Source organism: Moschus berezovskii, chromosome 5 (genome assembly GCF_049115385.1).
Source record: "Moschus berezovskii isolate FMDL1 chromosome 5, NW_MosBer_1.0, whole genome shotgun sequence".
Lineage (NCBI taxonomy): Eukaryota > Metazoa > Chordata > Mammalia > Artiodactyla > Moschidae > Moschus > Moschus berezovskii.
In genome coordinates this window covers 96803830-96829691 of record NC_142464.1, presented here as the reverse complement: position 1 = coordinate 96829691, position 25862 = coordinate 96803830, and the positions used below count along the sequence as shown (strand labels likewise).

Below are 25862 nucleotides of genomic sequence, written 5' to 3'. Positions count from 1 at the left end.
TTGCTGCTGTACATTTAGTGTGTCAATACTCTCTGGCTGCATTTTACAATTTTCTCCTTATCTTTCTGTCTTGGATGGTTTGTAGTTTGACTGTGGCATGCTTAGTTTATGATGTTCTTTGTATGTATCATGCTTGGGGATACACCAAGTATCTTGGCTCTATAGATTGATGTTTTTCACTAAATTGAGGTAAATTTGCCATATATCTTCAAGTTTATTTTTCCCCCATCTCTCTCTTTCTCTTCCTGGGACTCATTTACATGAATGTTAAACCAGTTGAAATTGGTTCACAAGACTTGTGAACTTTGTTCATCCTTTTGTAATTGCTGTCTTTTCTCTGTCCTTCAGATTGGATAATTTCTATTGAACTGTTCAAATTCATTGACTGTCTTATGTGGTCTCCAATCTGCCACTGAGCCCACACAGTAAAGTTCTCATGTCAGATAGTGTACTTTGTTTTCTAGAATTTCCTTTTTTTTTTTCTTTTCTTATAATTTCCATTTTTCTGCTGAGATATCCATGTATTTTCATTCATTATGTCCAACTTTTCCTCTAAGTCCTGAGACTTCATATTGCCTGATTTTGTGGGCTCTTTTTTTTTTTTCTTGTTTATAGTTCACATTTTCATACTTCTTATCCTTTTTTTTTATTGTACATTGAGCATTAGAGATGTTATGTTATCAGGCATTTAGTTTACCTTGCCTTCCTTAAAAGCATTGGGTTTTATTCTGTCTGGCAGTTAATTTATTGTCAGTTTCCACTGATCCTTGGAGGCTTGGTTTTCCTTTCTGAGGGTTGATGTATTTCAATTTTGTTCTTATTCTTATGTCTTGGCTTTCTGGTGCCTTAACTGCATACCTGAAGTGTTAGGGAGGCCATGAGCACACCTCGGGCCCTCATCCCTGCCTGTCCTGAGGTACCTCTGTCCTGCTCCCAGCCCCATGGCAGCCACTCATTGGTAGATAGCATGGTTTCTTGGCCTGGGTGTGCACAGACCAGTCCTCTATGTAGAATACCCATGCAGCTTTCTGGACCACCCTCTCTGAAGCACTCTTTTCTTTAGTGCCCGTGTCTCTGAAAGTCCCAAACTCCCCCCTCTTCCTCAGCTCATTGAGACACTGACTTGGCTTGGGTTCTGGCTCTCCATACCAGGGTCCAGACCTGGCCCTGTCCAGAAGCCAGTACTTAACATGTGACTCTTTTCATGGAGATCATTATCCTTTGCCATGTTATTCATTGCAATAAAAAAAACTTCCCTCAAATATTGTACCCAGTTTTATTATTGTTAATATCAGGAAGACAACTCTATTACTTCCTCATGAATGAAAGCAGAAGCGAACATTTTAACTTGAAAAATATTGTTAGATTCTGTATACCAAATCAATATTTATTGGGTTCCCTATAAAAATATTATACTAATCTAAAATAAATCATCTCACTAAATTTCAAATCTTTTTTCAGTTGAAAATTATTTCTCTTTGATAAAGTGTTTGTTCATATCTTTTGTCCATTATTAAAGTAAGTTGCTTTTTTCTTTTTAACTTTTCAGAGTTTTTTATATATGCTCAATATATAAATCCTCTATGAAATGTGATTTTTTCAGATATTCTCTTTTAGTGTGTAGTTTCTTTTCCTTCTCTTAGTAGTGTTTTTCATAAAGAAAAATATTTTAACTTTATTGAAGTCCAGTTTATCAATTTTTCCTTTTATGGATCAAGGCTTTCTTATTATATAAGGTTGTTTTTTTTTTCTTTTCCTGATCCAGGATCAAAATTCTCTTTCTTCTTTTTATTGTAACTTTTATAGTATTACATTTAACCATTTTAATTTTATTAACCATTTAAGCTAATTTTATATACACTTTGTCTATGTTAGGGTCTTAGTTTTGTACTTGCAAGTCCATACATTATCTATTCTTACATAACAGATCACCCCAAACTTGGTGGCTGAACACAAGCAACATTATTATCTCATAATTTCTCCAGGTCAGGAATCTGGGAATAGCTTCCATGACTAGTTCTGGCTCAGGGTATCTCATGAGGATGCTCTCAGCTGAGGCTACAGTTACCTCAGGGCTCCACTGGAGAGAATCCTCTCAGTTCCTGGTTCAGTCACATGGCAGTTGAAAGCCCTTGGAAGACTGCTCCCAAGCTTCTTCATGAGGATGCTTAAATAGGATGCTTAAGTGTCCTTATCACATGACAGCTGTCTTCCAGGAGTGAGTGATCCAAATGATCCAGAAAGTGAGCATGCAACCAAGACAGAAGTCAATCTTTTTAACCTAATCTTAGAAATGATATCCTTTCACATCTGCTGCTAGTTGCTAAAAGCAAGCCACTGGTCCAGGATCCACTGAAGGAGAGAAGAAGTAAGCTCCACTTCTTGAGAGAGAGAAAGGACTTGCACACACACTTTTTAAGCCACCACAGTGTCCAGCACCATTTGTTGAAAGCAGTGTCCATTCTCCATGAAGTTCCCTTTTCATCTATGTCAAAAGTTAATTACCCAAATTTATGTGGGTTTATTTCTGGACTCTCATTCTGTTCCATAGGTTAGATAATTTTATAGGAAAATACATATCAATCAAATTTTATTTCAATTTTAAGTTTGATTGGTTGGTGATCAGAAGCTCTATTTTACTCAAATGTAGTTACATTGCATTCTTCTCCAGCAGCACAGGTGTCTGGCCTCAGAGCCTTCTTGCAGGACTTTGCCAATAATATTCGAGTGACCCCAGGGAGCCATGTGTAATTGATACAATCCTGTAAAAACTACATTAAAGTCAATAAAAACTATTTATAAAAAAGAGTGCTTTGCTAGAAAAGTAAAGATCACATAAAAAGCTGAGAATATGCTTGCAAAGTTTATTATAAAAGGATTAATATTTCTATTGCTTGGATTACATGAAAAAAAGAATATGTATAACAATAAAATAAAGAGGATCTGATATGAACACGCAATGCATGGTGGACAAAATACAAGTGACCAATAAACTGAGGAAAATTAATCTTTACTATTTATCAAATAAATAGCAATTAAAACAACAATCTTTTGCCCATTCAGTTAACAAAGAGGAAAATGATTTAATACGCAGTGCTGAATGGGAGCACCTTCATGTACTCTCATTATGAAAATAATAATTGTTTTAACTATTCTGAAGGGCCATTCACTGATCTATTATGAGAACTATAAAAACGTGTTTGTACCCTTTACCACATTAAGGAAAATCAGAAATTATCACAAAAGTGGGGATAAATTTTAATCAAAATATAGATATTGATTTTTCTGATTAAATAAGGTACACTAGGGGGAGCCTGATGGGCTGCCGTCTATGGGGTCGCACAGAGTCGGACACGATTGTAGCGACTTAGCAGCAGCAGCAGGATTAAATGGGCTGCCGAGGTGGAACAGTGGTTAAGGATCCACCTGCCAATGTGGGGAATGCTGGAGACCTGGGTTAGACCTGTGAGTCAGGAAGATCCCCTGGAGCAGGAAATGATTACCCACTCTAGTATTATTGCTGGAGAATCCTGTGGACAGAGGAGCCTGGCAGTCTACAAAAAGGCTCTACAGAGGAGCTTTTGTAGTCCACGGGGCTGCAAAGAGTTGGACCCAACTGAGTGACTGAACATGCACACATGCAGTAAGAGTAAACACTATGCTGGCATTTAGAAACATATTTTCACAGAATATTTACTGTCTTGGGAAATGTGTGACATGCTAAGTGAAATAAGCAAGACCAGAAAAGTATGTATGTGTGTACACACACACACACTCACACACACACATATGCAAATATCTTGAGGTTCTATCCCAAAATAATATAAGTGACTTTAGTTTTCTCTGGTTTAGTGGAATTATGGATGATTTTTATTTTCTTTGTATTTTTTCATGATGTCTATATTTTCTGGATGGCACATTATTATCTTTATCACCATAACAAGAGTCTACTATAAAGAGTAACAATTAAGTACACTCTGGAGATATTAACTTGAGGAACTCTAAATTGAATTTTATTGTATTTTTTTAAACTTTTTAGTGTCAAGATACTTTATATATTTGCATTTTTTTCTTAACCAAGCCGTACCTGTACTTTAGCGATAGAAAGGAAAAAACACTCTATTTTTAGAAACTATTTGAAAGTCTTCCAGTTTTAATAAGATACGTATTCTGAAATATTTGTAATTTTTTCATTCAAATTCAAAACTCAGGCAATTTACATATCTATTTCATGTATACATTAGATTATACCTCAGGAGAACGATACCCGCTCTAGCCTGACATATAAGTACATCATCCATGAGGACTCTGCACCTACAATCAACAGCAACAATGTCATCCAGGAAGAATTAGATACTTTTGAGTGGGCATTGAAGAGCTGGTCTCAGTGTTCCAAACCCTGTGGTGGAGGTAACAAATTGAACACATTTATTATATTAAAATGTAATTCATATAAAAGCCAATCTTCTTCCTTCTGCCTTAAGGATTGTGTCTAACCAGACATAACCAGGACTTAAATATAAAGCATTTTGACTGAAATCTCAGGCTCTACAAATGATAGGAATCCATTCATATCAATAGTAGACCTTCTTAAAATTCCTCGGCTCTTTCCCCTTGTCTTATGTCCATGCAGTGGTACCCTTAGTCACTTTATTCTTTCCAGACTCTCCCAAACCTCAGTGTCCTTTGGTTGTTACCTTCCTTCTCCTCCACTTTGACTTTCCATACCTATGCATTTCTTTTCAGCATTAATAATGAAAGAGCTCTTAGTTGCACTATGTACCAGATACCATTTTAAGTGTTTTGTATTTTAATGATGAATGGCTCTAAGAGGTTGGTACTATTTTTACCTCTGTCATACTGATGGGGAAACCAACGCACAGGGAAGATCAGCACTGTAAGATACAAACCCAGGTAGGTAGCCTGGCTTCTTCGTACCTGTTTGCACTGCATTCTGCTACCTGTCTGCTCTCTCTCTGGAGTAGATCCATTAAGCTCATCTCAGAGTTTCTCAGTCTCTCCCATCATCCATTCCTCTAGTTTGGAACAAAAGTGCTCCACAATGGAGCTAGCCTAGACAATTCTCTCATAATAGTAACACTTAATAGTTGAAAACAAGAAATTTTTCATAGTAGGGAATGCCTGGGTAAACGTTTATACTTTTAAATTCAAAGATGTATTTTTAAAGTTTTTTCTCTAGAAAGTACGTAAAATGTTTTCAGATAATTATTTAAAAGGACACGTTAGGTACTTTCTTAGTGGTTCAGTGGCTAAGACTGCACTTCTACTGCAGAGGGCACAGGTTTAGTCCCTGGTTGAGGAACTAAGATACTGTGTGCCATAGGTGTGGCCAAAAACTAAATAAAATAAAAATGATACTCTATCTACCACAAAATGATTATTTAATTTGGATCCTCCTACTGCATCTGCCTGCAATACAGGAGACCCAGGTTTGATCCCTGGGTCAGGAAGATCCCCTGGAGAAGGGAATGGCAATCTACTCCAGTATTCTTGGCTGGAAAATCCTATGGAAAAAGGAGCCTGGAGGGCTATAGTCCTTGGGGTCACAAGAGTTGGATACAACTTAGTGACTAAACCACCACCAACCACCACTGCATCGTCAACATCTACTTGGTCACAAGACTTTCAGATACACCTTTTTAATATCTACTAGATCTATTCCTCCCTCATCCGGTTTCCTTCTCAACTTTGAAAGGGAAGATTATTGCAGAAGTCTCTTAACTAGCCAACTAAATTTGATTTTCTTCTCTTCATTTCTAGGTAATTTCTTGAATGGATGAATAAATGAATGAATGAGTAGAATTATAGTCTCTGATACAGATCCTTCTTTCTCTCAATATGTTACCCTGAAGACAAAACATAATTTATGTAATATTCTTCACCAAAGTGAAAACCTGAATCGAACCATTAGGAGACAGATAAACCCAGATTGTGGGACATTTTGCAAAACATCTGGCTTATCATCTTAAAAATATTAAAAGACAGAAAGAGATTAAAACTATTCCTGATTAATTCCATGACAACTAAATGCAATACATGATCTTTGATTCAGTTCAGTTCAGTTCAGTTGCTCAGTCGTGTCCGACTCTCCTCGACCCCATGAATCACAGCACGCCAGGCCTCCCTGTCCATCACCAACTCTCGGAGTTCACTCAAACTCATGTCCACAGAGTCGGTGATGCCATCCAGCCATCTCATTCTCTGTCGTCCCCTTCTCCTCCCGCCCCCAACCTTTCCTAGCATCAGAGTCTTTTCCAGTGAGTGAACTTGTCGCATGAGGTGGCCAAAGTATTGCAGTTTCAGCTTTAGCATCATTCCTTCCAATGGACACCCAGGATTGATCTCCTTTAGAATGGACTGGTTAGATCTCCTTGCAGTCCAAGGGACTTTGATTGGAGAAACATTTTTGTAGAGTACATTATAGGGCAATTGATAAATTTTGAACATTGTCTTTATATTAGATAATATTATTATATTTGGGTTAAATATTCTGATTTTAAGAGTATATTGTGGTTATGTAGGAAAATGTGCTTGTTATGAGCTATGTGCTGAGGTATTTAGAAGTGAAGAATCAGAATGTTAGCAACTTACTCTCAAAAGGTTCAGCAACATTTTATGTGTAAATGTGTATGTGGTACTGGTTTAGTTGCTAAGTTTTGTCCGACTCTTGCTATCCCATCAACTGTAGCCTGCCAGGCTCCTCTGTCCATGGGATTCTCCAGGCAAGAATATTGAAGTGGGCTGCCATTTCCTTCTCCAGAGGATCTTCCTGACCCAGGAATCGAATCTGGGTCTCCTGCATTGCAAGCAGATTCTTTACTGATATAATCTGTTTATTATATGTTATAATTAATATATATAATATAAAAATATGTATATCAAATATGCTGACATGGTAACAAAAGGTTAATCTAGGTGTAAGGCATATTCATTGTGCTTTCCTTACACTTTTTTAGATTTGAAATTTTCCAAAATTAAAAGATAATATATATATATATATATATATATATGTTTTTTAAACATCCAAGTCGGTGTCTGGGGAGACCCTCAATAACTCCCTGGATAAAGTCTAAACATTTGTCTGGCCCACAGGTCTTTTAAGATCGGATCCCATACTTCAGCCATTCAAAGAGCCCTGCAGTTTTCTATGTCATTTCATTTGCTTGGAGTATTATTCTGCTTCATTCTCTTTGTTGTTGTTTAGTCGCTAAGTTACTTCCAGCTCTTTTGGGACCCAGACACAGATACTGGAATGGGTTGCCATTTCCTACTTCAGGGGATCTTCCTGACCCAGGGATCGAACTCATGTCTTCTACAGGGGCAAGCAGGTTCTTTACCACTGAGCCACCAGTGAAGTCCATTCCCTTTACTGGTGCTGTCTAAACTTCAGGATTCTGCCCAGGGAAGTGCTCATCTTGTAAACATTCTCTGTCTCTCCTCCAGCTAAGGTAGAGAACTTCCCCTCTGTGTTCCTTTGCTGCCCTCTACAGTCAATTATTGACATAGCTTTGTAGACGCCTATGTCACTAGGTGACATAGTTTTCCTATCTGACTATCTTACTAGACTGTATTTCAAGATATAGTTCATTAACAAGCATGCAGTTACTATTTAATAGTTTATAATATTTATTAAAGGATTTTTGTTGATTTAACTTTTATTTAATTATTTAATTTGCCTCTGAAACTAGAGTACCTAGAACAGCGCCTGGCTCAATAAATACTTGATGATTGAAGTGAATGAATGAATGATCAAATAGGTGACAGAATGAATAAATGATTTAATCAAAAATCTATTTGCCTCCCCAGGTTTCCAGTACACTAAATACGGATGCCGTAGGAAAAGTGATAACAAAATGGTTCATCGCAGCTTCTGTGAGGTCAACAAAAAGCCAAAACCTATTAGAAGAATGTGTAATATTCAGGAGTGCACACATCCACTGTGAGCATTTATTTTACCTTTCCTTATACACCAAGGACAAAACTGAAAGGGGTTTAAATATCATTAGCTCTTTTTAGTTTTAATTTAATTTTTAGTCAAAGCTAATACGTGTACCTGCTTACAGTGATCAGATCATTACACAGGAATTATATCAACCTTTAGTCCCATGTTTTTTAACCACATTTTTGCTTCTCACTTTTACTTCTGCTTCTCTTATTTATTGAAGTAGTTGATTTACAATATTGTGTTAATTTCAGGTGTTCAAGAAAATGGTTCAGTTCTTTTTCAGATTACCTGACTTTATAGGTTATTACAAGATATTGAATATAGTTCCCTGTACTACACAGTAAATCCTTTTTGCTTTTCTGTTTTAGGTATAGCAGTTTGTATCTCTTAATCCTACACTCTTAATTTATTCCTCCTCACCTCCCTTTCCCTTTTGATAACCATCAGTTTGTTTTCTATGTCTGTGAATCTGTTTCTGTTTTGCATTTAGATTTGTTTGTATGTGTGTGCTGTGCTTAGTCGCTCAGTCATGTCTGATTCTTTGTGACCTGATGGACTGTAGCCTGCCAGGCTCCTCTGTCCATGGGGATTCTCCAGGCAAGAATACTGGAGTGGGTTGCCATGCCCTCCTCCAGGGGATTTTCCCAACCCAGGGATCAAACCCAGGCCTCCTGCATTGCGGGTGGATTCTTTACCATCTGAGCCACCAGGTACTTGACTTTAGCCTTCTTGGGTCTGCTGAGTTAATTACCATATGTCCAGGTTTCCCTGGTGGCCAAAAGTACCTATGACTATGAAGTATATACCTCTCATGTAATACCTATCTTCAAATGAGAGTCACTGTTGAAGTCTTCAAAACTGAGTATACTTTCTCAGTTGCCACCATTCATTCTTACTGTCAGTTGACAAACTAGGGCAATCTTAAGCTCTGAAGAGCAAAAACTGCCAAGGTTTTAACTTACTTATATTTTGGTACTGCAGATATGGGTTTCCCAGGTGGCTCAGTGGTAAAGAATCTGCCTGCCAATGCAGGAGTCACAGGTTCAATACCTAGGTTAGAGAAAAAAATGACAACCCACTCCAGTATTCCTGCTTGGGAAATCTCATGGATAAAGGAACCTGGCAGACTACAGTCCATGAGGTAACAAAAGAGTCAGACCTGACTTAGTGACTAAACAGCAACAACAACAAGCTCCGGATATACAGAAAGTTTTAAAAATGCAGAGAGAAAGTAACTTTGGAAAGGACAAATAGTATGCTTCCATTTCATTCTGACAGATTGATTAACTGGAGGTAATCAATGGTGACAATCCTTTGGGATATATGTAATGAAGAAATGTCTGTAGCAGTGTATCCATAGCTAATTTGGAGAGTGCTGGGACACTGACATTGAATTTGGATGTGTAATTTGGGAATGTCCCTTAGGAAATCTTTTTAAAAATATCTGCTTGGAAATGTTTCTATCAGGTACATTTATGGAAGCGGTTTCTGCTCCGGCACACAACTTTCATCAGGTCAATAAGGGCCTATATGAAGAACAAAATTTTTCAAACATAATGGATATGTCAGGTAGCCTTCACAGCAACAACCACAGAGATGGAACAGTAATCTCAGAATATTAAAACATGAGTAAAGTCATGAAGTAATGAAAAAGCAGCAGCAGTCAAATCAGTTTGTCATGGCAGGGATCAGATGGATCCCTTTTATATTTCCTTTGAGATATTTAACAGCCTGAGGCAAAATAAGTTTATTGGTATCATATTTTTAGATTCCACATATAAGTGATATCACATGATATTTGTCTTTTTCTGACTTACTTCACTTCCTATGATAATCTTCCTATGATACTGTATATGGTATTATTTCCTTCTTTTTTTGGTGAGTAATAGCAATCAGTATATCACATCCTGTTTACCAGTGGGGGCTAGTTTTGAAAACTACCATCATGCCTGAATCTAAGGGGAAAACCTTAAGATGAGTTTCCAAAGCCCTTTGTAGATGATCCTTTTGGAAAAGAGAAGGTTGTTTCAAAGTCACCAGGGACGCAGAATACCAAGGCCTAAAAAATAGAAGTGTCAGATCTATTTTTGTTAGAAAGTTCTGAGACTGATGCATCCATATTTCTGAAGTTGCCTCTTGGGTGGTACCGCACCCAGAGAGCAGAAAAACCTAGGCTTACGGTGCAGGAAGGGGCTCAGGGTGCACCGGGGTTACCATGAACAATGTTAACCCCCCACCCCCACCCCCTGCAGCTGGGCGGCGGAGGAGTGGGAGCACTGCACCAAAACCTGCGGCACCTCCGGCTACCAGCTGCGCACGGTGCGCTGCCTCCAGCCGCTCCACGACGGCACCAACCGCTCGGTGCACAGCAAGTACTGCGCGGGAGACCGGCCCGAGAGCCGCCGGCCCTGCAACAGAGTGCCCTGCCCGGCCCAGTGGAAAACGGGGCCTTGGAACGAGGTGGGTGTGCGAACTCTGAGGGGTCGTGGGGGCAGTATGTGTGTGGAAGCATGTGAAACATTTTAATTTCGCTTCTGTGTCTGTTGGGCTTTGTGTGAATGGAGAAACTGTCACATGGTTTGGAATCAGTAAGCGCCTGGGCGTATTAAGAAAAAAAAAAATGGTATTTTAAAACAGTGTTTGCATGTAAGATTCATTGATGGGGGCAGACCACATTTGGATGCTTTGGGATACAAAGCTGTCTAAAAGGTGACTGATTTTCTAATATTAGTGTTGACCGCACTGTCCCTCCTAGATACGTTTCAAATCCCTAACCTTGAATGCAGGGCCCCACCCTGTGTGACACCCTACTGGGTTTTTGTGTGTGTGTGTGTGTTTTTTAATTGAGGTATAATTGACACAACACTACCTTAGATTCAGGTGTACAACTTAATGATTTGGTATTTGTATACATTGCAAAATGATCACCAACAATAAATAAATCCCAGGATAACTCTTCTTAATCTGTCTTCCTTTATTCCACCTCTTTGTCCCAGTCTGAGGAAACTGTTCACTGTTCCAAAGAACAGTTGGAGCCTCCTCCTTTCTGGCTGGCTTTCCCTTCCGTTTCTGTCTATCTGACCATCTGTCTATCATCCATCAAGGCTCAGCTTCGTGGTCCAAAATACCACCTTCTAGGGGTGCATTTTCTTCAGTCATTCCTCTTCATTCCCAAAGCAAAAGTCTACCAATGGCTTGCTGATCACAGCAGTATATCGTAACTCCTGTCTTTGAGCCTGAGCTCAGCACTAGTCCAAGCATTTCTCAGAAAAAAAAAGGTACTTTGCTTCCCCAGTGCCCAGTTGGTGCCTGTCTGAATAACATCTGTTTGGTGACTGGCTGAATCAGTGTCTCGGTCTGTGTATTAACCACAGATCTTTGATGTTTCTAAAGATTCCAAATAAGGAATTATGGGGCCATCGAAGAGTGGCTAGGAGGACAGGGACTCAAAAAAGCAGATAGAGAATGAAAGAGGAAGTGGAGAGCAGACCCAGGATGGAAGGAACAAGCCCATGAAGATTACCTGCCCAGCACCGGAAGAACTCACCTTTCACTCTCTTCAGAGCCCTAGAACAAGCCTTCTTCCTCTACAGACCCTACCTAGATCAATAGCACGGCTGTTTCTAGGCTTAGTTTTAGAGCAGTTAGCCCCTTCCTTAAATAAATGAATCTGTGGGTAAAGAGTAATAGTGGTTCCAGCATAGCACATGAGTCAGTTTGCCATCTGTAAGGAAGGTGAAAGAAGGGGAAGCTCGATCCAAGACTGGATCCCGGAAAATGGGCTCCACTGCTGGTTTTAGTAACCGGCTGAGGGTGTTAACATTGTAATGATGACTTCTTTGGCATCAAATGCTTCCTAAGTGCCAGGCTTAACTGCTTGTAACTGTTCCCTTTTACTCCAACAGTTCTATGAGGCTTTCAGAGAAAGAGCAATGTGCCCAGGCTGGTGAAGGATGGAGCCAGGGTATAAACAGGATTCTCTGTCTCCAGAGTCACTGTAGCACTGCGCAGCAGAGAAAGAACCCCAGAGCTGTGTATGCATGTATGCTTGTGTGTGCATGTGTGTGCCTGAGTGTGCATGTGGAGAAGGGAAGAAAGGAAGTCTTGGTGGAGTAAAATGTCTCCAACCATAGCCTTTGTTTCTGTAGTGTTCAGTGACCTGCGGTGAGGGAACAGAGGTGAGGCAGGTCCTCTGCAGGGCCGGTGACCACTGCGACGGGGAGAAGCCTGAGTCTGTCCGAGCTTGTCAGCTGCCTCCCTGTAATGGTAGGTGTGACACTGATTGATTTCACTGTTCTGACCATGGTTAACTTCTTTCTTTATTTTGATTTTTTAATTAATTCATTTATTTTAATTGGAGGGTGATTACTGTGATGGCTTTTGCCATACATCATCATGAATCGGCCATAGGTATACATGTGTCCCCCCATGCTGAACCCCCTCTAGGTTGTCCCAGAGCATCGGCTTTGAGTACCCTGCTTCATGCATCAAACTCGCACTATGACCATGTTTTTGAGCCTCAAAAAAGAATTTCCTTTGGGGACAAGCTCTGGAATTCCCATTTACTTATTGAAAAATAACTTTAGGAAAACACACTTGAAATATTAGCCTAATACAGTTCTTTAAGATGGGTGTCTGAGGCAGTATCCCCTCCAGTTAGTTACCATCACCACTGCAGCCTCCATGGTCCCCAGTGGACAGTAATGCTGGGGGCCGTATCATGTATATGAAGTTTCTGTCAATCTGTGTTTCTAGAAGAAGTTACTTATTTTCTCTCTGATTTTCTTTATAACTTCACATTATTGTTAAAGGCATAATAATGCAGAATGTTTTGCAATGTTTTACTAAAATTATTCAGTTGAGACATGCAGATGATAAAGGTCACTCACAAAGCCATTTCCAATACCTGCATACATATCCATGAAAGCGAAAGTCACTCAATCATGTCCAACTCTTTATGACCCCTTGGACTATAGTCTATGGAATTTTCCAGGCCAGAATACTGGAGTGAGTAGCCTTTCCCTTCTCCAGGGGATCTTCCCAACCCAGGGATCGAACCGAGGTCTCCCATATTGTAGTCATATTCTTTACCAACTGAGCCACAAGGGAAGCCCAGGAATACTGGGATGGGTTACCTATTCCTTGTCCAGTGGATCTTCCCAACCCAGGAATCAAACCCGGGTCTCCCGCCTTGCAGGTGATTCTTTACCAATTGAGCTATGCTGCTGCTGCTGCTGTTGCTGCTGCTGCTAAGTCACTTCAGTCGTGTCCGACTCTGTGTGACCCCATAGACGGAAGCCCACCAGGCTCCCCCGTCCCTGGGATTCTCCAGGCAACAACACCGGAGCGGGCTGCCATTTCCTTCTCCAATGTGTGAAAGTGAAAAGTGAAAGTGAAGTCACTCAGTCGTGCCCGACCCTTAGCGACCCCACAGACTGCAGCCTACCAGGCTCCTCCATCCATGGGATTTTCTAGGCAAGAGTACTGGAGTGGCTTGCCATTGCCTTCTCCGATTGAGCTATGAGGGAAGCCCAAATATTCAACAAATGTGCTTGCAAAATACGCACCTTGTACCTAGGCTAAAATTTCCTTGACCTGTTGCTTCAGTATTGCAAAAACAGAGTCTCTTTTCTTTATTTTAAAGTGCAGATCTTCTTCAGTTTACAGGAGAGTTATATCCTGATAAACTCTTTCTGGGGTGAATGTGAGTACGGGAAAGCTGCGGCCGCCATTTCAGAGAGCTTGCCGACACTGTCTCAGGGGTGGATCCTGAGCTGTCGAAGCCGCCGTCCTGAACTCCCGTGCGGGCTCCTCTAATCCCATTGTCTCTTTTAGATTTGCTTGGGCCTGTCCGCCCTCTGAGCCTGAAATTCGGGCTGGGTGGTACCGCGGCCTGGGCCTAGCGGCTTAACAGTAGCAACAGCGGCGGCAGCCACAGCACCCCCCCCCTTCCGAATACGAGCACCATAGGGACCCGGAAAGCCCACACCGTCGTTTAGAGAAAACGGCAGACGATATTGATATTGAAACAATGCTTGAGGCGCCTTACAAGAAGACTTGCCTAACGATATCTCACCTCTACTCCCATGAATTCACCTTTGATTCCAGTGTGAACTGTCAATCATAAGGATGAGAACAAGTTGAGCAGTGCTAACGGCCAAAAGCAAAGGAGAAAAGGAAAGATATAAGCATCTGAATGCAGAGTTCCAAAGATTAACAAGGAGAGATAAGGCTTCCTCAGTGATCAATGCAAAGAAATAGAGGAAAACAACAGAATAGAAAAAACAAGAGATCTCTTCAAGAAAGTTAGAGATTCCAAGGGGACATTTCATGCAAAGATGGGCTCGATAAAGGACAGAAATGGTATGGACCTAACAGAAGTAGAAGATATTAAGAAGAGGTGGCAAGAATACACAGAAGAACTGTACAAAAAAGATCTTCATGACCAAGATAGTCATGATAACGTGATCACTGACCTAGAGCCAGACATCTTGGAATGTGAAGTCAAGTGGGCCTTAGAAAGAATTGCTATGAACAAAGCTAGTGGAGGTGACGGAATTCCAGTTGAGCTATTTCAAATCTTGAAAGATGATGCTGTGAAAGTGCTGCACTCAATATGCCAGCAAATTTGGAAAACTCAGCAGTGGCCACAGGACTGGAAAAGGTCAGTCTTCATTCCAATCCCAAAGAAAGGCAATGCCAAAGAATGCTCAAACTACCGCACAATTGCACTCATCTCACACGCTAGTAAAGTCATGCTCAAAATTCTCCAAGCCCGGCTTCAGCAATGTGTGAACCGTGAACTCCCAGATGTTCAAGCAGGTTTTAGAAAAGGCAGAGGCACCAGAGATCAAATTGCCAACATCTTCTGGATCATGGAGAAAGCAAGAGAGTTCCAGAAAAACATCTATTTCTGCTTCATTGACTATGCCAAAGCCTTTGACTGTGTGGATCACAATAAACTGTGGAACATTCTGAAAGAGATGGGAATCCCAGACCACCTGACCTGCCTCTTGAGAAACCTGTATGCAGGTCAGGAAGCAACAGTCAGAACTGGACATGGGACAACAGACTGGTTCCAAATAGGAAAAGGAGTATGTCAAGGCTGTATATTGTCACCTTGCTTATTTAACTTATATGCAGAATACATCATGAGGAATGCTGGGCTGGAAGAAGCACAAACTGGAATCAAGATTGCTGGGAGAAATATCAATAACCTCAGATATGCAGATGACACCACCCTTATGGCAGAAAGTGAAGAGGAACTCAAAAGCCTCTTGATGAAAGTGAAAGAGGACAGTGAAAAGGTTGGCTTGAAGCTCAACATTCAGAAAACAAAGATCATGGCATCTAGTCCCATCACTTCATGGGAAATAGATGGAAAAACAGTGGAGACAGTGTCAGACTTTATTTATTTGGGCTCTAAAATCACTGCAGATGCTAATTGCAGCCATGAAATTAAAAGACGCTTACTCCTTAGAAGGAAAGTTATGACCAACCTGGACAGTATATTAAAAAGCAGAGACATTACTTTGCCAACCAAGGTCCGTCTAGTCAAGGCTATGGTTTTTCCCGTGGTTATGTATGGATGTGAGAGTTGGACTATGAAGAAGGCTGATCACCGAAGAATTGATGCTTTTGAACTGTGGTGCTGGAGAAGACTCTTGAGAGGAGATCCAACCAGTCCATTCTGGAGGAGATCAATCCTGGGTGTTCATTGGAGGGACTGATGCTAAAGCTGAAACTGCAATACTTTGGCCACCTCATGCGACGAGTTGACTCACTGGAAAAGAATCTGATGCTGGGAAAGGTTGGGGGCGGAAGGAAAAGGGGACAACAGAGGATGAGATGGCTGGATGGCATCACTGACTCAATGGACATGATTTTGGGTGAACTCTGGGAGTTGGTGACGGACAGGGAGGCCTGGCGTGCTGTGATTCATGGGGTCGCAGAGAGTCAGACACGACTGAGCAACTGAACTGAACTGAACGGCCATGAAGAACGTAGTAAAAAGAGGAAATAAAGCAAGAGCAGAAGTCATAGTCATGAACAAAAAAGAAGCAAAAGTAAGGAACGGAAGCGAAGTAGAGATAGAGAAAGGAAAAAGAGCAAAAGCCGTGAAAGGAAGCAAAGTAGAAGTAAAGAAAGGAGATGGAACTGGTCAAGAAGTCAAGATTGCAGATTCAGAGGTCTCTGAAGTCCTTTGAGAGAAGGCAATGGCAAGCCACTCCAGTACTCTTGCCTAGAAAATCGCATGGACAGAGGAGCCTGGTGGGCTGCAGTCCATGGGGTCGCTACTAGTCGTACACGACTGAGCGACTTCACTTTCACTCTTCATTTTCACACATTGGAGAAGGAAATGGCAACCCACTCCAGTGTTCTTGCCTGGAGAATCCCAGGGACAGCGGAGCCTGGACGGCTGCCGTCTATGGGGTCGCACAGAGTCGGACACGACTGAGGCGACTTAGCAGCAGCAGCAGCAGCAGCAGCAACAGAAGTCCTTACCCCAGACCAAAATTTAGCAGTGCCATCCGAGGAAAGATTGGGTTGCCTCATAGCATCAAATTAAGCAGACACATTCTCGAAGCAAAAGTCCATTCAGAAAAGACAAGAGCCCTGTGAGGGAACCTATTGATAATCTCACTCCTGAGGAAAGAAATGCAAGGACTGTTTTCTGCATGCAGCTGGCAGCAAGAATTCCGCCAAGGGATTTGGAAGAGTTTTTCTCTACAGTTGGGAAGGTTCGTGATGTGAGGATGATTTCTGACAGAAATTCAAGACGTTCCAAAGGAATTGCTTATATGGAGTTTGTTGATGTTAGCTCAGTGCCTCTAGCAAAAGGATTAACTGGTCAGCGGGTTTTAGGAGTGCCGATCATAGTACAAGCATCACAGGCAGAAAAAAACAGAGCTGCAGCAATGACAAACAATCTACAAAAGGAAAGTGCTGGACCTATGAGGCTTTATGTGGGCTCGTTACACTTTAACATAACTGAAGATATGCTTCGAGGGATTTTTGAGCCATTTGGAAGGATTGAAAGTATCCAGCTCATGATGGATAGTGAAACAGGTCTATCCAAGGGATATGGATTTATTACGTTTTCTGATTCAGAATGTGCCAAGAAAGCTTTGGAACAACTTAATGGATTTGAGCTAGCTGGAAGGCCCATGAAATTTGGTCATGTTACTGAACGTACTGATGCTAGCTCATTTTTGGACAGTGATGAACTGGAAAGGGCTGGAATTGACTTGGAAACAACTGGTTGTCTCCAGTTAATGGCAAGACTTGCAGAGGGTACAGGTTTGCAGATCCCACCAGCAGAACAGCAAGCTTTGCAAATGAGTGGCTCTTTGGCATTTGGTGCTGTGGCAGATTTGCAAACAAGACTTTCCCAACAGACTGAAGCTTCAGCGTTAGCTGCAGCTGCCTCTGTTCAACCTATGGCAACACAGTGTTTCCAACTCTCTAACATGATTAATCCTCAAACAGAAGAAGAAGTTGGATGGGATACAGAGATTAAAGATGATGTGATTGAAGAATGTAATAAACATGGAGGAGTTATTCATATTTATGTTGACAAAAATTCAGCTCAGGGCAATGTGTATGTGAAGTGCCCATCAATTGCTGCAGCCATTGCTGCTGTCAATGCGTTGCATGGCAGGTGGTTTGCGGGTAAAATGATAACAGCAGCATATGTACCTCTTCCAACTTATCACAACCTCTTCCCTGATTCTATGACAGCAACACAACTACTGGTTCCAAGTAGACTATGAAGGAGGTATCTTTTATTTAGATAAAAAATAAAGAGGCAAGGGTCTACTGTCATTTGTATACAATTCCTGTTACCTTGGAAAAATAAAAATGTTAACAGGAAAAAAAAAACAACTCTTTCTGAGTTGAAAATACATTCAGTCAAAAATGCATTTAATATAACTAACTAACAGAACAGGGCTTCCAAGGTGGCTCAGTGATAAAGAACCTGCCTGCCAATGCAAGAGATGTAGATTCCATCCCTAGGTGGGGAAGATTCCCTGGAGGAGGAAATGGCAACCCACTCCAGTTTTCTTGCCTGGAGAATTCCATCGACAGAGGAGCCTGGTGGGCTAGGGTCTCAAAGAGTCAGACATGACTGAGCATGCGTGCATATGTCATCACATGTGCAAAACTTACTGAACACCGTGCCCTAGCCTTAAACATGCTCTTAACACTTACGTTAGCCTACACTTGGGCAAGATCATCTAACTCAAAGCCTATGAATAGTTGTCTGGGTATAGTGTGATTAAAAGTTGTTTCTCCTGGTGATCACCTGACTGACTGGGAGCTGTGGCTGCTGCCCTGCCCAGCGTCACGAGAGGATCATTCCATTTATCACTAACCCAGAAAAGATCCAAATTCAAAATTTGAAGGACAGTTTCTACTGAATGTATATGGCTTTCACACCATTGTGAAATCCATAAATCAAAAGTGGAACTGTCATGAGTCCAGGATGTCTGTATAATTCGATTTGCTGTGGTAATCAGATCAGATCAGATCAGTCGCTCAGTCGTGTCCGACTCTCCGCGACCCCATGAATCACAGCACGCCAGGCCTCCCTGTCCATCACCAACTCCCGGAGTTCACTCAAACTCATGTCCACAGAGTCGGTGATGCCATCCAGCCATCTCATTCTCCGTCGTCCCCTTCTCCTCCCGCCCCCAACCTTTCCCAGCATCAGAGTCTTTTCCAGTGAGTCAACTCGTCTCATGAGGTGGCCAAAGTATTGCAGTTTCATTTTTAGCATCATTCCCTCCAATGAACATCCAGGATTGATCTCCTTTAGAATGGACTGGTTGGATCTCCTTGCAGTATAAGGGACTCTCAAGAGTCTTCTCCAACACCACAGTTCAAAAGCATCGATTCTTCGGCGATCAGCCTTCTTCACAGTCCAACTCTCACATTCATACATGACCACGGGAAAAACCATTGCCTTGACTAGACGGACGCTGTGGTAATAAATAGCATATATTGGACGGTTTCAGCTTCTATAGCCTGTCTCCTTCGTCTTCATTTTCTGTCACTCTCTACATCTGCCTGTGCGCTGTCTGTCTCATTTTATGTCTCCACTTTACTCTCCTCTCAATTCCTCTGTGGGCCTCCCTCCCTGTTTCTGATTTGCTGTCACCTGCTGTTTGTGGGTCGCTTGCTTTCTGTGTACACCACACGCGTTCTTCCCTCCCTCTCTCACTCACCGTCCTCCTCTCCTCGTCCCCCTTCCTCCTCCTCGTCGCTCTCTTCCTCCTGCTCTCTCTCCCTTTCCTCTTCTCTCTCCCCGAGTCTTTCTGACTCCTCTTCATTTCCCTCTTTTTCTCTCTGATATCCCTCATCTTTCTCTTTCTGGCTGCTGCTGCTACTGCCAAGTCACTTCAGTCGTGTCCGACTCTTTGCGACCCCGTGGACTGCAGCCTACCAGGCTTCTCCGTCCTTGGGATTTTCCAGGCAAGAGTCCTGGAGTGGGTTGCCATTGCCTTTCTGGCACGTGTCTAAACGTGTCTTTCTTTCTCCTCCACTTTTACTGTCCTTTCCTCTCCTCTCCCTGTCTCTCTGCTCATCTGTCTTTCCATCTTCCCGTCTCTTACCTTCTTCCCCATCTCTTGTCTTCCCCGCCTTCTTTCTTTCCCAAACCCCAGGTCCCTTCCCTTCTGACTCTCCGTGCCTGTCTCTCTCTCTCTCTCTCTCCCCCACTCCCCCCCTCTCTTCCTACTCTCCCACTGCCTGTCTAATCTTCCGAAGAAACCTTATGAATTATCTCTCTGCATATTTTCCTTTGATAATGTGGGGTGGCATGAACAAGTATGACCATGAGGGGGAGACAAAGAATTTACATACTTAAATCATTTTTCTCTGGAAAGTATATTTGAAAGTTCAAAGCACAAGTCAAAGCCAAAATAACAAATTTACCGACTCAGAAGCTGTAAAATTTACTGTCACCATAATATTTTACTCTTATATAAGTGTTACTCTCAGAAAGCTAAACACTTTGTGAGTAAGCTTTATTCATCTTAATAACTGGTAAAGCTGTATATTTCTGCAAATATGCCCAATTGTCAGCAGGTATGTGTTTGATTCTCTTCCTTAACCCAAAAGAAAGTATTATAGGCATAGAAAGACGTAAGCATAGAAAAATTAATTTGGATACAATGAGGGATTGATACTTTAACCTATTAATTTGCAGGGATTTGCAACCTAATTAGGATTACAACCTAATTCTTTTCTAGTATGAGATATTCAAATGCATCATACTTTATCATAGGTGTGTAAATGTCAGGCAAAAACAAGTCATCTTAGAGTTTAGGAAGTGTACATGACATTCTAATTCTAACAAAGGTGATAAGGTTAATTTCTATTGGTCTTGCCAACTGACCCTCCTTTTTTGATGGTAGCTCAGACGCAGACGGTAAAGGGTCTGCCTACAATGCAGGAAACCCGGGTTCGATCCCTGGGTCAGAAAGATCCCCTGGAAAAGGAAATGGTAACCCACTCCAGTATTCTTGCCTGGAAAATCCCATGGACCGAGGAGCCTGGTAGGCTACAGTCCATAGGGTCGCAAAGAGTCGGACACGACTAAGCAACTTCACTTCTAACTTTAGAAAAGGGATTCAATTTCTTTGGCAAGTTATATAGTAAGTTCCTTACCTAGAAATGTAGAATTACCCAACATTACATTGTCATTGTGATTGTATAACATAAATCCCACAATTTATAATTCTTTGCACTTATTATTTGGATATGAGATAAGTCTTCTGTGTTGGATTATGCACATGGGCTCTGCATAGAATATGTCCTGGAATGGCTAAAAAAGAAGTACAGACTTTATGAACTCAACGTTTGGATTTTTTGAAATCTAATTCTTGCAACTTATGATTAATAACATTTTAAAATAATGGAAATAGTATGTACACCTACCAAGTGTTTTATAAGTGGTACTTAGTATTCTTTAAAGTACTTTCAATTCAATAAAATTAACCATGTATTATTCATAAGAAAGTTGCACATATTACCCAGATTTGTGCTTTCAAATAACAAATAACCTGAGAACATTCAATGGTAAGCATGAAACTATTGCTTCACTCTGGAGAATATTCTCTGAATCAAAATTGTATCTTGATTTTTCTTTTAGTAATAAAGTTTTAAGATTTAATATGTTCCAGCAGATCTTTAGTATTTTTTATTTTCAATTTAAACTTAATATAGAGACTGCTCTATCATAAAGACAGAACTATCATAAAATTTAAAAAAAAACAGATGCTTCTCTATATCTTAAAAGTATGATAAAACAAATCCAATATTCTATTTTCTAAAATCAGAAATACATTCCTAAGAAGGAAAAAATACACTTGATCTGAAGACTCTTGATGGGAATGTGAAAGTGCTGGTCAATTCAAGTTCTTTGCACAGAGAGAACAACTTTTTTTAGTAAATTTATTCTAATATTCATATTTTAACACAAAGGCTCATGTGGAAAACACCTATCAATGTTAGATCTTAGTTAAATCATTTTATATTCATAAACAATTTTCATGCTTTTCCTCCTTTTATTTATTTTTAGTTATATTTATTTTTATATTTAAAATGAAATATAGTTGGCATGCAGTATTATGTCATTTCATTATGAAATGAGGGCCACAATAAGTCTTCCCCATACAAAGTTATCACCATATGACTAGCCATATTCCTCATGCTCTGTGGGACACCCCTATGGCTTATTTACTTTGTAACTGGAGGTTTGTACCTCTTAATTGCCTTCACCTGTTTTTCCCCCTCCCTTAGCAACCACTCCTTTGTTCTCTGAATCTATGATTCTGTTTTTTTGTTTTGTTTTTTTTTAGATTCCACATATAAGTGAGTTAATACAATATATATCCTTCTCTGTCTGTCTTATTTCACTTAGCATAATGCCCTCTAGCTCCATGCATATTGTCCACCATTTATGTTTGGACATATGTCTTATTTTGTTTTTCTTTGAATCTCTGTAGATGAGCCATGTTTGGGAGATAAATCCATATTCTGTCAAATGGAGGTACTGGCCCGATACTGCTCCATACCAGGTTATAACAAGTTATGCTGTGAGTCCTGCAGCAAGCGCAGTAGCACCCTGCCACCGCCGTATCTTTCAGAAGCTGCTGAAACTCATGATGATGCTATCTTTAACCCCAGTGACCTCCCCGGATCTCTAGTGATGCCTACATCTTTGGTTCCGTACTATTCAGAGACTCCAGCTGGAAAGAAGAAATCTTTGAGCAGAATCTCTTCCATAGCAGGTCCAAATGAGCATGCTGCTTTCAGGCTTAACAGTAAATCCAATGGTGCTAACTTATCCCAGAGGCAAGCACAGCCAGGAGAAAATAAAACTCTGGGACTGGCCTCCCCACCCCCCAAGAGTGGCCACCTCAGTTCATCTCCACAACTGGCTGCTGCCCATTTCCTTGCAGCCAGTGATTCCATAGGTGCTTCTTCTCAGGCAAGAACCTCAAAGAAAGATGAAAAGCTTATTGACAAGAGACGTCCGCTAAGATCATCCACGTTGGAAAGATGAGCAAATAAAGCCAAAAGGCTCGACGTCAGTGAAAAATCTGGAGGATCTGCCTCTCTCCATGGTGCATACAGCTTGTTTAAAGTGGAACTCTCCATAAATCATCAGCTCATTTTCTCTGTGAGTGGAAGGAAAAAAGTGCTGGTTCACTTTCTAGTTGCTTTCATCCTCCTTTTGTTCTGCCTCGACTCATTTACCAGAATTCATTGGAAGAAAGCACCAAAGATTATTGACCGGAGGAAAGTAAGTTGCTAGGCGTGTGGGTCGTTTTCTAAAGCAGGAAAGGAACTGGAACCAATTGTGCATATCAGCTGATTTCTTTTTTAATTTTAAAAAATTACAGTAAAAAGAAAAAAGAGGTGCCAATGGTTTACACTTTAACAAAAAGTTTTGGAGCAAAGAATTCTTAGACTTGTATTCCTATTTATCTATATTAGAAATATTGTATGAGCAAATTTGCAGCTGTTTGTGTAAATACTGTATATTGCAGAAATCAGTATTATTTTAAGAGATGTGTTCTCAAATGATTGTTTACTGTGTTACATTTCTGGATGTTCTAGGTGCCTGTCATTGAGTATTGCCTTATTTGACGTTGTATGAGTTGATTTTCAAAGGAGAATATTACAAAGAAGTTAGAATTGCAGCTACTGACAATACAAAGGGTTGTGTTGTGTGATTTTGTTTGATCAACAATGTGACACGTAAATTAGAGAAAAAGAATAGATAAGCTGCAGATATTACCTTCCATCCTTTAAATAAAGAAGAATAAGATTAGTGTCTTAGCATACTTGTAGTCACAGGGAACAGAGACCAGTAAATGAGTCCGTGCAAGGCAAAACAGAAACCCTTTTACCAGGGCTTCAATAGACACCATTGATTGTCCTCTGTTCTTGTGTTGGTTTTAATCGTCCCATTGTTGACATATACAAATGTGTATCCTGGATGTACTGTAATAATAATGAAAAAATGTTCTGAGATCATTTGTATGTTGGTAGCTGAGAAAAGCATCATGAAACTAGATTAACACTCAAATAGAGCAGGGCTGTAGGGCTCTAGAAGCAGGTTCAAGAAAGTATTTGTCAATGGTTGCGATATTTATTTTCCGCATGGTTCATATTCACATGCTCACAACCACAATGCATCTGACTGCAATAATGTGCTAGTAATTTATATCAGTGATCACTTTACTTACAGTGAAGACAGAAATTCCAGGGAGTAGATGTAAAGTATCTGTATATAGAATTCAGAACTGAAGATATTTATTAAAATTTGATTTTTTTTCTTGATAGTATTTTTATGTACTAAATATTTACTCTAATACCAATGACATATTTTGGTAAACTAGAGAGACATAATTAGAGCTGCATGCTTTGTACATAGAGGAGAAATATAAGCAAACTAAAGCAGCCAAATCAAAGAACTAAATTTGAACAAAATTGATGTTATGCAAACCTTTTGCAATTTTAGAGGAGTTGATGCAAAGTTGGTAACTTGTTCCCCTTCAGTGAAACATAAAATTGTATGGGCTCGGACAGCTAGCTGTTTAACGAAATAGTCAATTAGAAACACCAGAAAAGAAGTATGTGAAAGAAATGAGTATTTCATGAATTACACTTAAAAGGAAAAAGAAAGATAAATGTTGTCAGCATAATGATTTTGAAGTCAGTTCCTGAACCATCTAAAAATACAGTTTGCAAACTAAAATGTAAATATGTTAATCTCTCAACACAGAGAATGTGCAAAAACTTTTTGCATTTTAACCATGGTAAAAATAACAGCTTCACCTATTGACTCTATACCTCTAAAGAATCGCTGCTACTTGGTGCAAGACTTTTGAAGGTCAAATGAATTAGGTGAATTCCAGATTGTAAATCTCTGAGCCTCAAGCAGAAGTTGTTGTTGTTTGTTGTTGTTTTTTTTCCGTAAAATTTCAGAATGAAATTCTCTCTAGTTCGCTTGCGTGTGCATGCATCTAGTCCACAGGGGATTACAGAGAAAGCTGGTCACACACATACACCTCTCATAAAGATGTATATATTCATTATACTTCTGATCTTTGAGCTTCCTTTTCTACTAAGCTAAAAAACCCTTTTTATCAAAAGTGTACACTACTGATGCTGATTGTTGTATTGGGAGCACGTAGCAATAAAAATGTTAACAAAGTATAGACTTGGCTCAATGAAATTTTTATTATTAGATTCACTGAGTAATGGTAACCAAGTTCTTTCCTCCTACAAAGTGAAATATTATCAAGTTCAATAGCTACTTGTACTTTCTCCAGAGGGGCTCAAAGAAAGTGACAGGGGCTCTTCTTTTCACATCAGGGTGTATCATAATATTTTTTTAAAAAGAAAATAAGAGGTTATGAGGTGACTTTTTTTTGCCTAAGTCCATTCCACAGAACTTGAAGAGAGAGAAAGTGGCAATGATGCTAACGGGATAAGTAGGGAAAGGGGGTCCTTCCAGTTTTAAAATGTGTCATCTCTGGATAGTTTTTAGAGAAGCTGCCATCAGCCCTGAACCCTGAGGACTTATGGCAACACATGACCCACGACTCAGGAGGACCATCCAGAGGAGGGGGCTTCATCATGTAACAAGGAGATACGGTGTCGCCATAGTTTCTAGTCAAAGCTGCAAAGACAGAGGACTCAGGTTTGCACCCCACCTACCACTTCACGCCTGAATTGATCTTGGGTGATCTAACTCGATTTCAGTTTCCTCATCTGCCAAATAGGAGGCAGAATCAACTTTCATTATGGAAATGCTGTTAAAAATGAGCTTAAGTAAAACTGTTAGCCAGGGGCTAACATATAATAATTCAAAATAAATATCAACTTCGTCATTGTGGCTTCCCCAATCTCCTCGTCATCTTCAGTTCACTTCAGTTCAGTCGCTCAGTCATGTCTGACTCTTTACAACCCCATGAACCGCAGCACGCCAGGCCTCCCTGTCCATCACCAACTCCCAGATTTTACCCAAACTCATGTTCATTGAGTCGGTGATGCCATCCAACCATCTCATCCTCTGTCGTCTCCCTCTCCTCCTGTCCTCAATTTTTCCCAGCATCAGGGTCTTTTCCAGTGAGTCAGCTCTTTGCATCAGGTGGCCAAAGTATTGGAGTTTCAGCTTCAACATCAGTCCTTCCAGTGAACACCCAGGACCGATATCCTTTAGGATGGACTGGTTGGATCTTCTTGCAGTCCAAGGGACTCTCAAGAGTCTTTTCCAACACCACAGTTCAAAAACATCAATTCTTCAGCACTCAGCTTTCTTTATAGTCCATCATCTTCACTATGTAGCAAAATCACAGCATTTTTTTAGACTCTG

General features: G+C 40.5%; 1 protein-coding gene and 1 pseudogene across 1 annotated transcript in view; both read left to right on the top strand.

Moving 5' to 3' along the window:
• ADAMTS3 (ADAM metallopeptidase with thrombospondin type 1 motif 3) overlaps window positions 1-24691 on the top strand; it is a 279556-nt gene extending 254865 nt beyond the window's left edge. Inside the window, exons 18-22 of the mRNA XM_055434158.2 lie at window positions 4245-4410; window positions 7828-7960; window positions 10219-10426; window positions 12115-12232; window positions 21979-24691. Coding sequence (XP_055290133.2) covers window positions 4245-4410; window positions 7828-7960; window positions 10219-10426; window positions 12115-12232; window positions 21979-22538 — 1185 coding nt within the window. The 3' untranslated portion in view covers window positions 22539-24691. The remainder of the gene's footprint in view (window positions 1-4244; window positions 4411-7827; window positions 7961-10218; window positions 10427-12114; window positions 12233-21978) is intronic.
• Window positions 16479-17739, top strand: LOC148777875 (RNA-binding protein 39 pseudogene; annotated as a pseudogene).
• Window positions 24692-25862: the final 1171 nt, after the last annotated feature.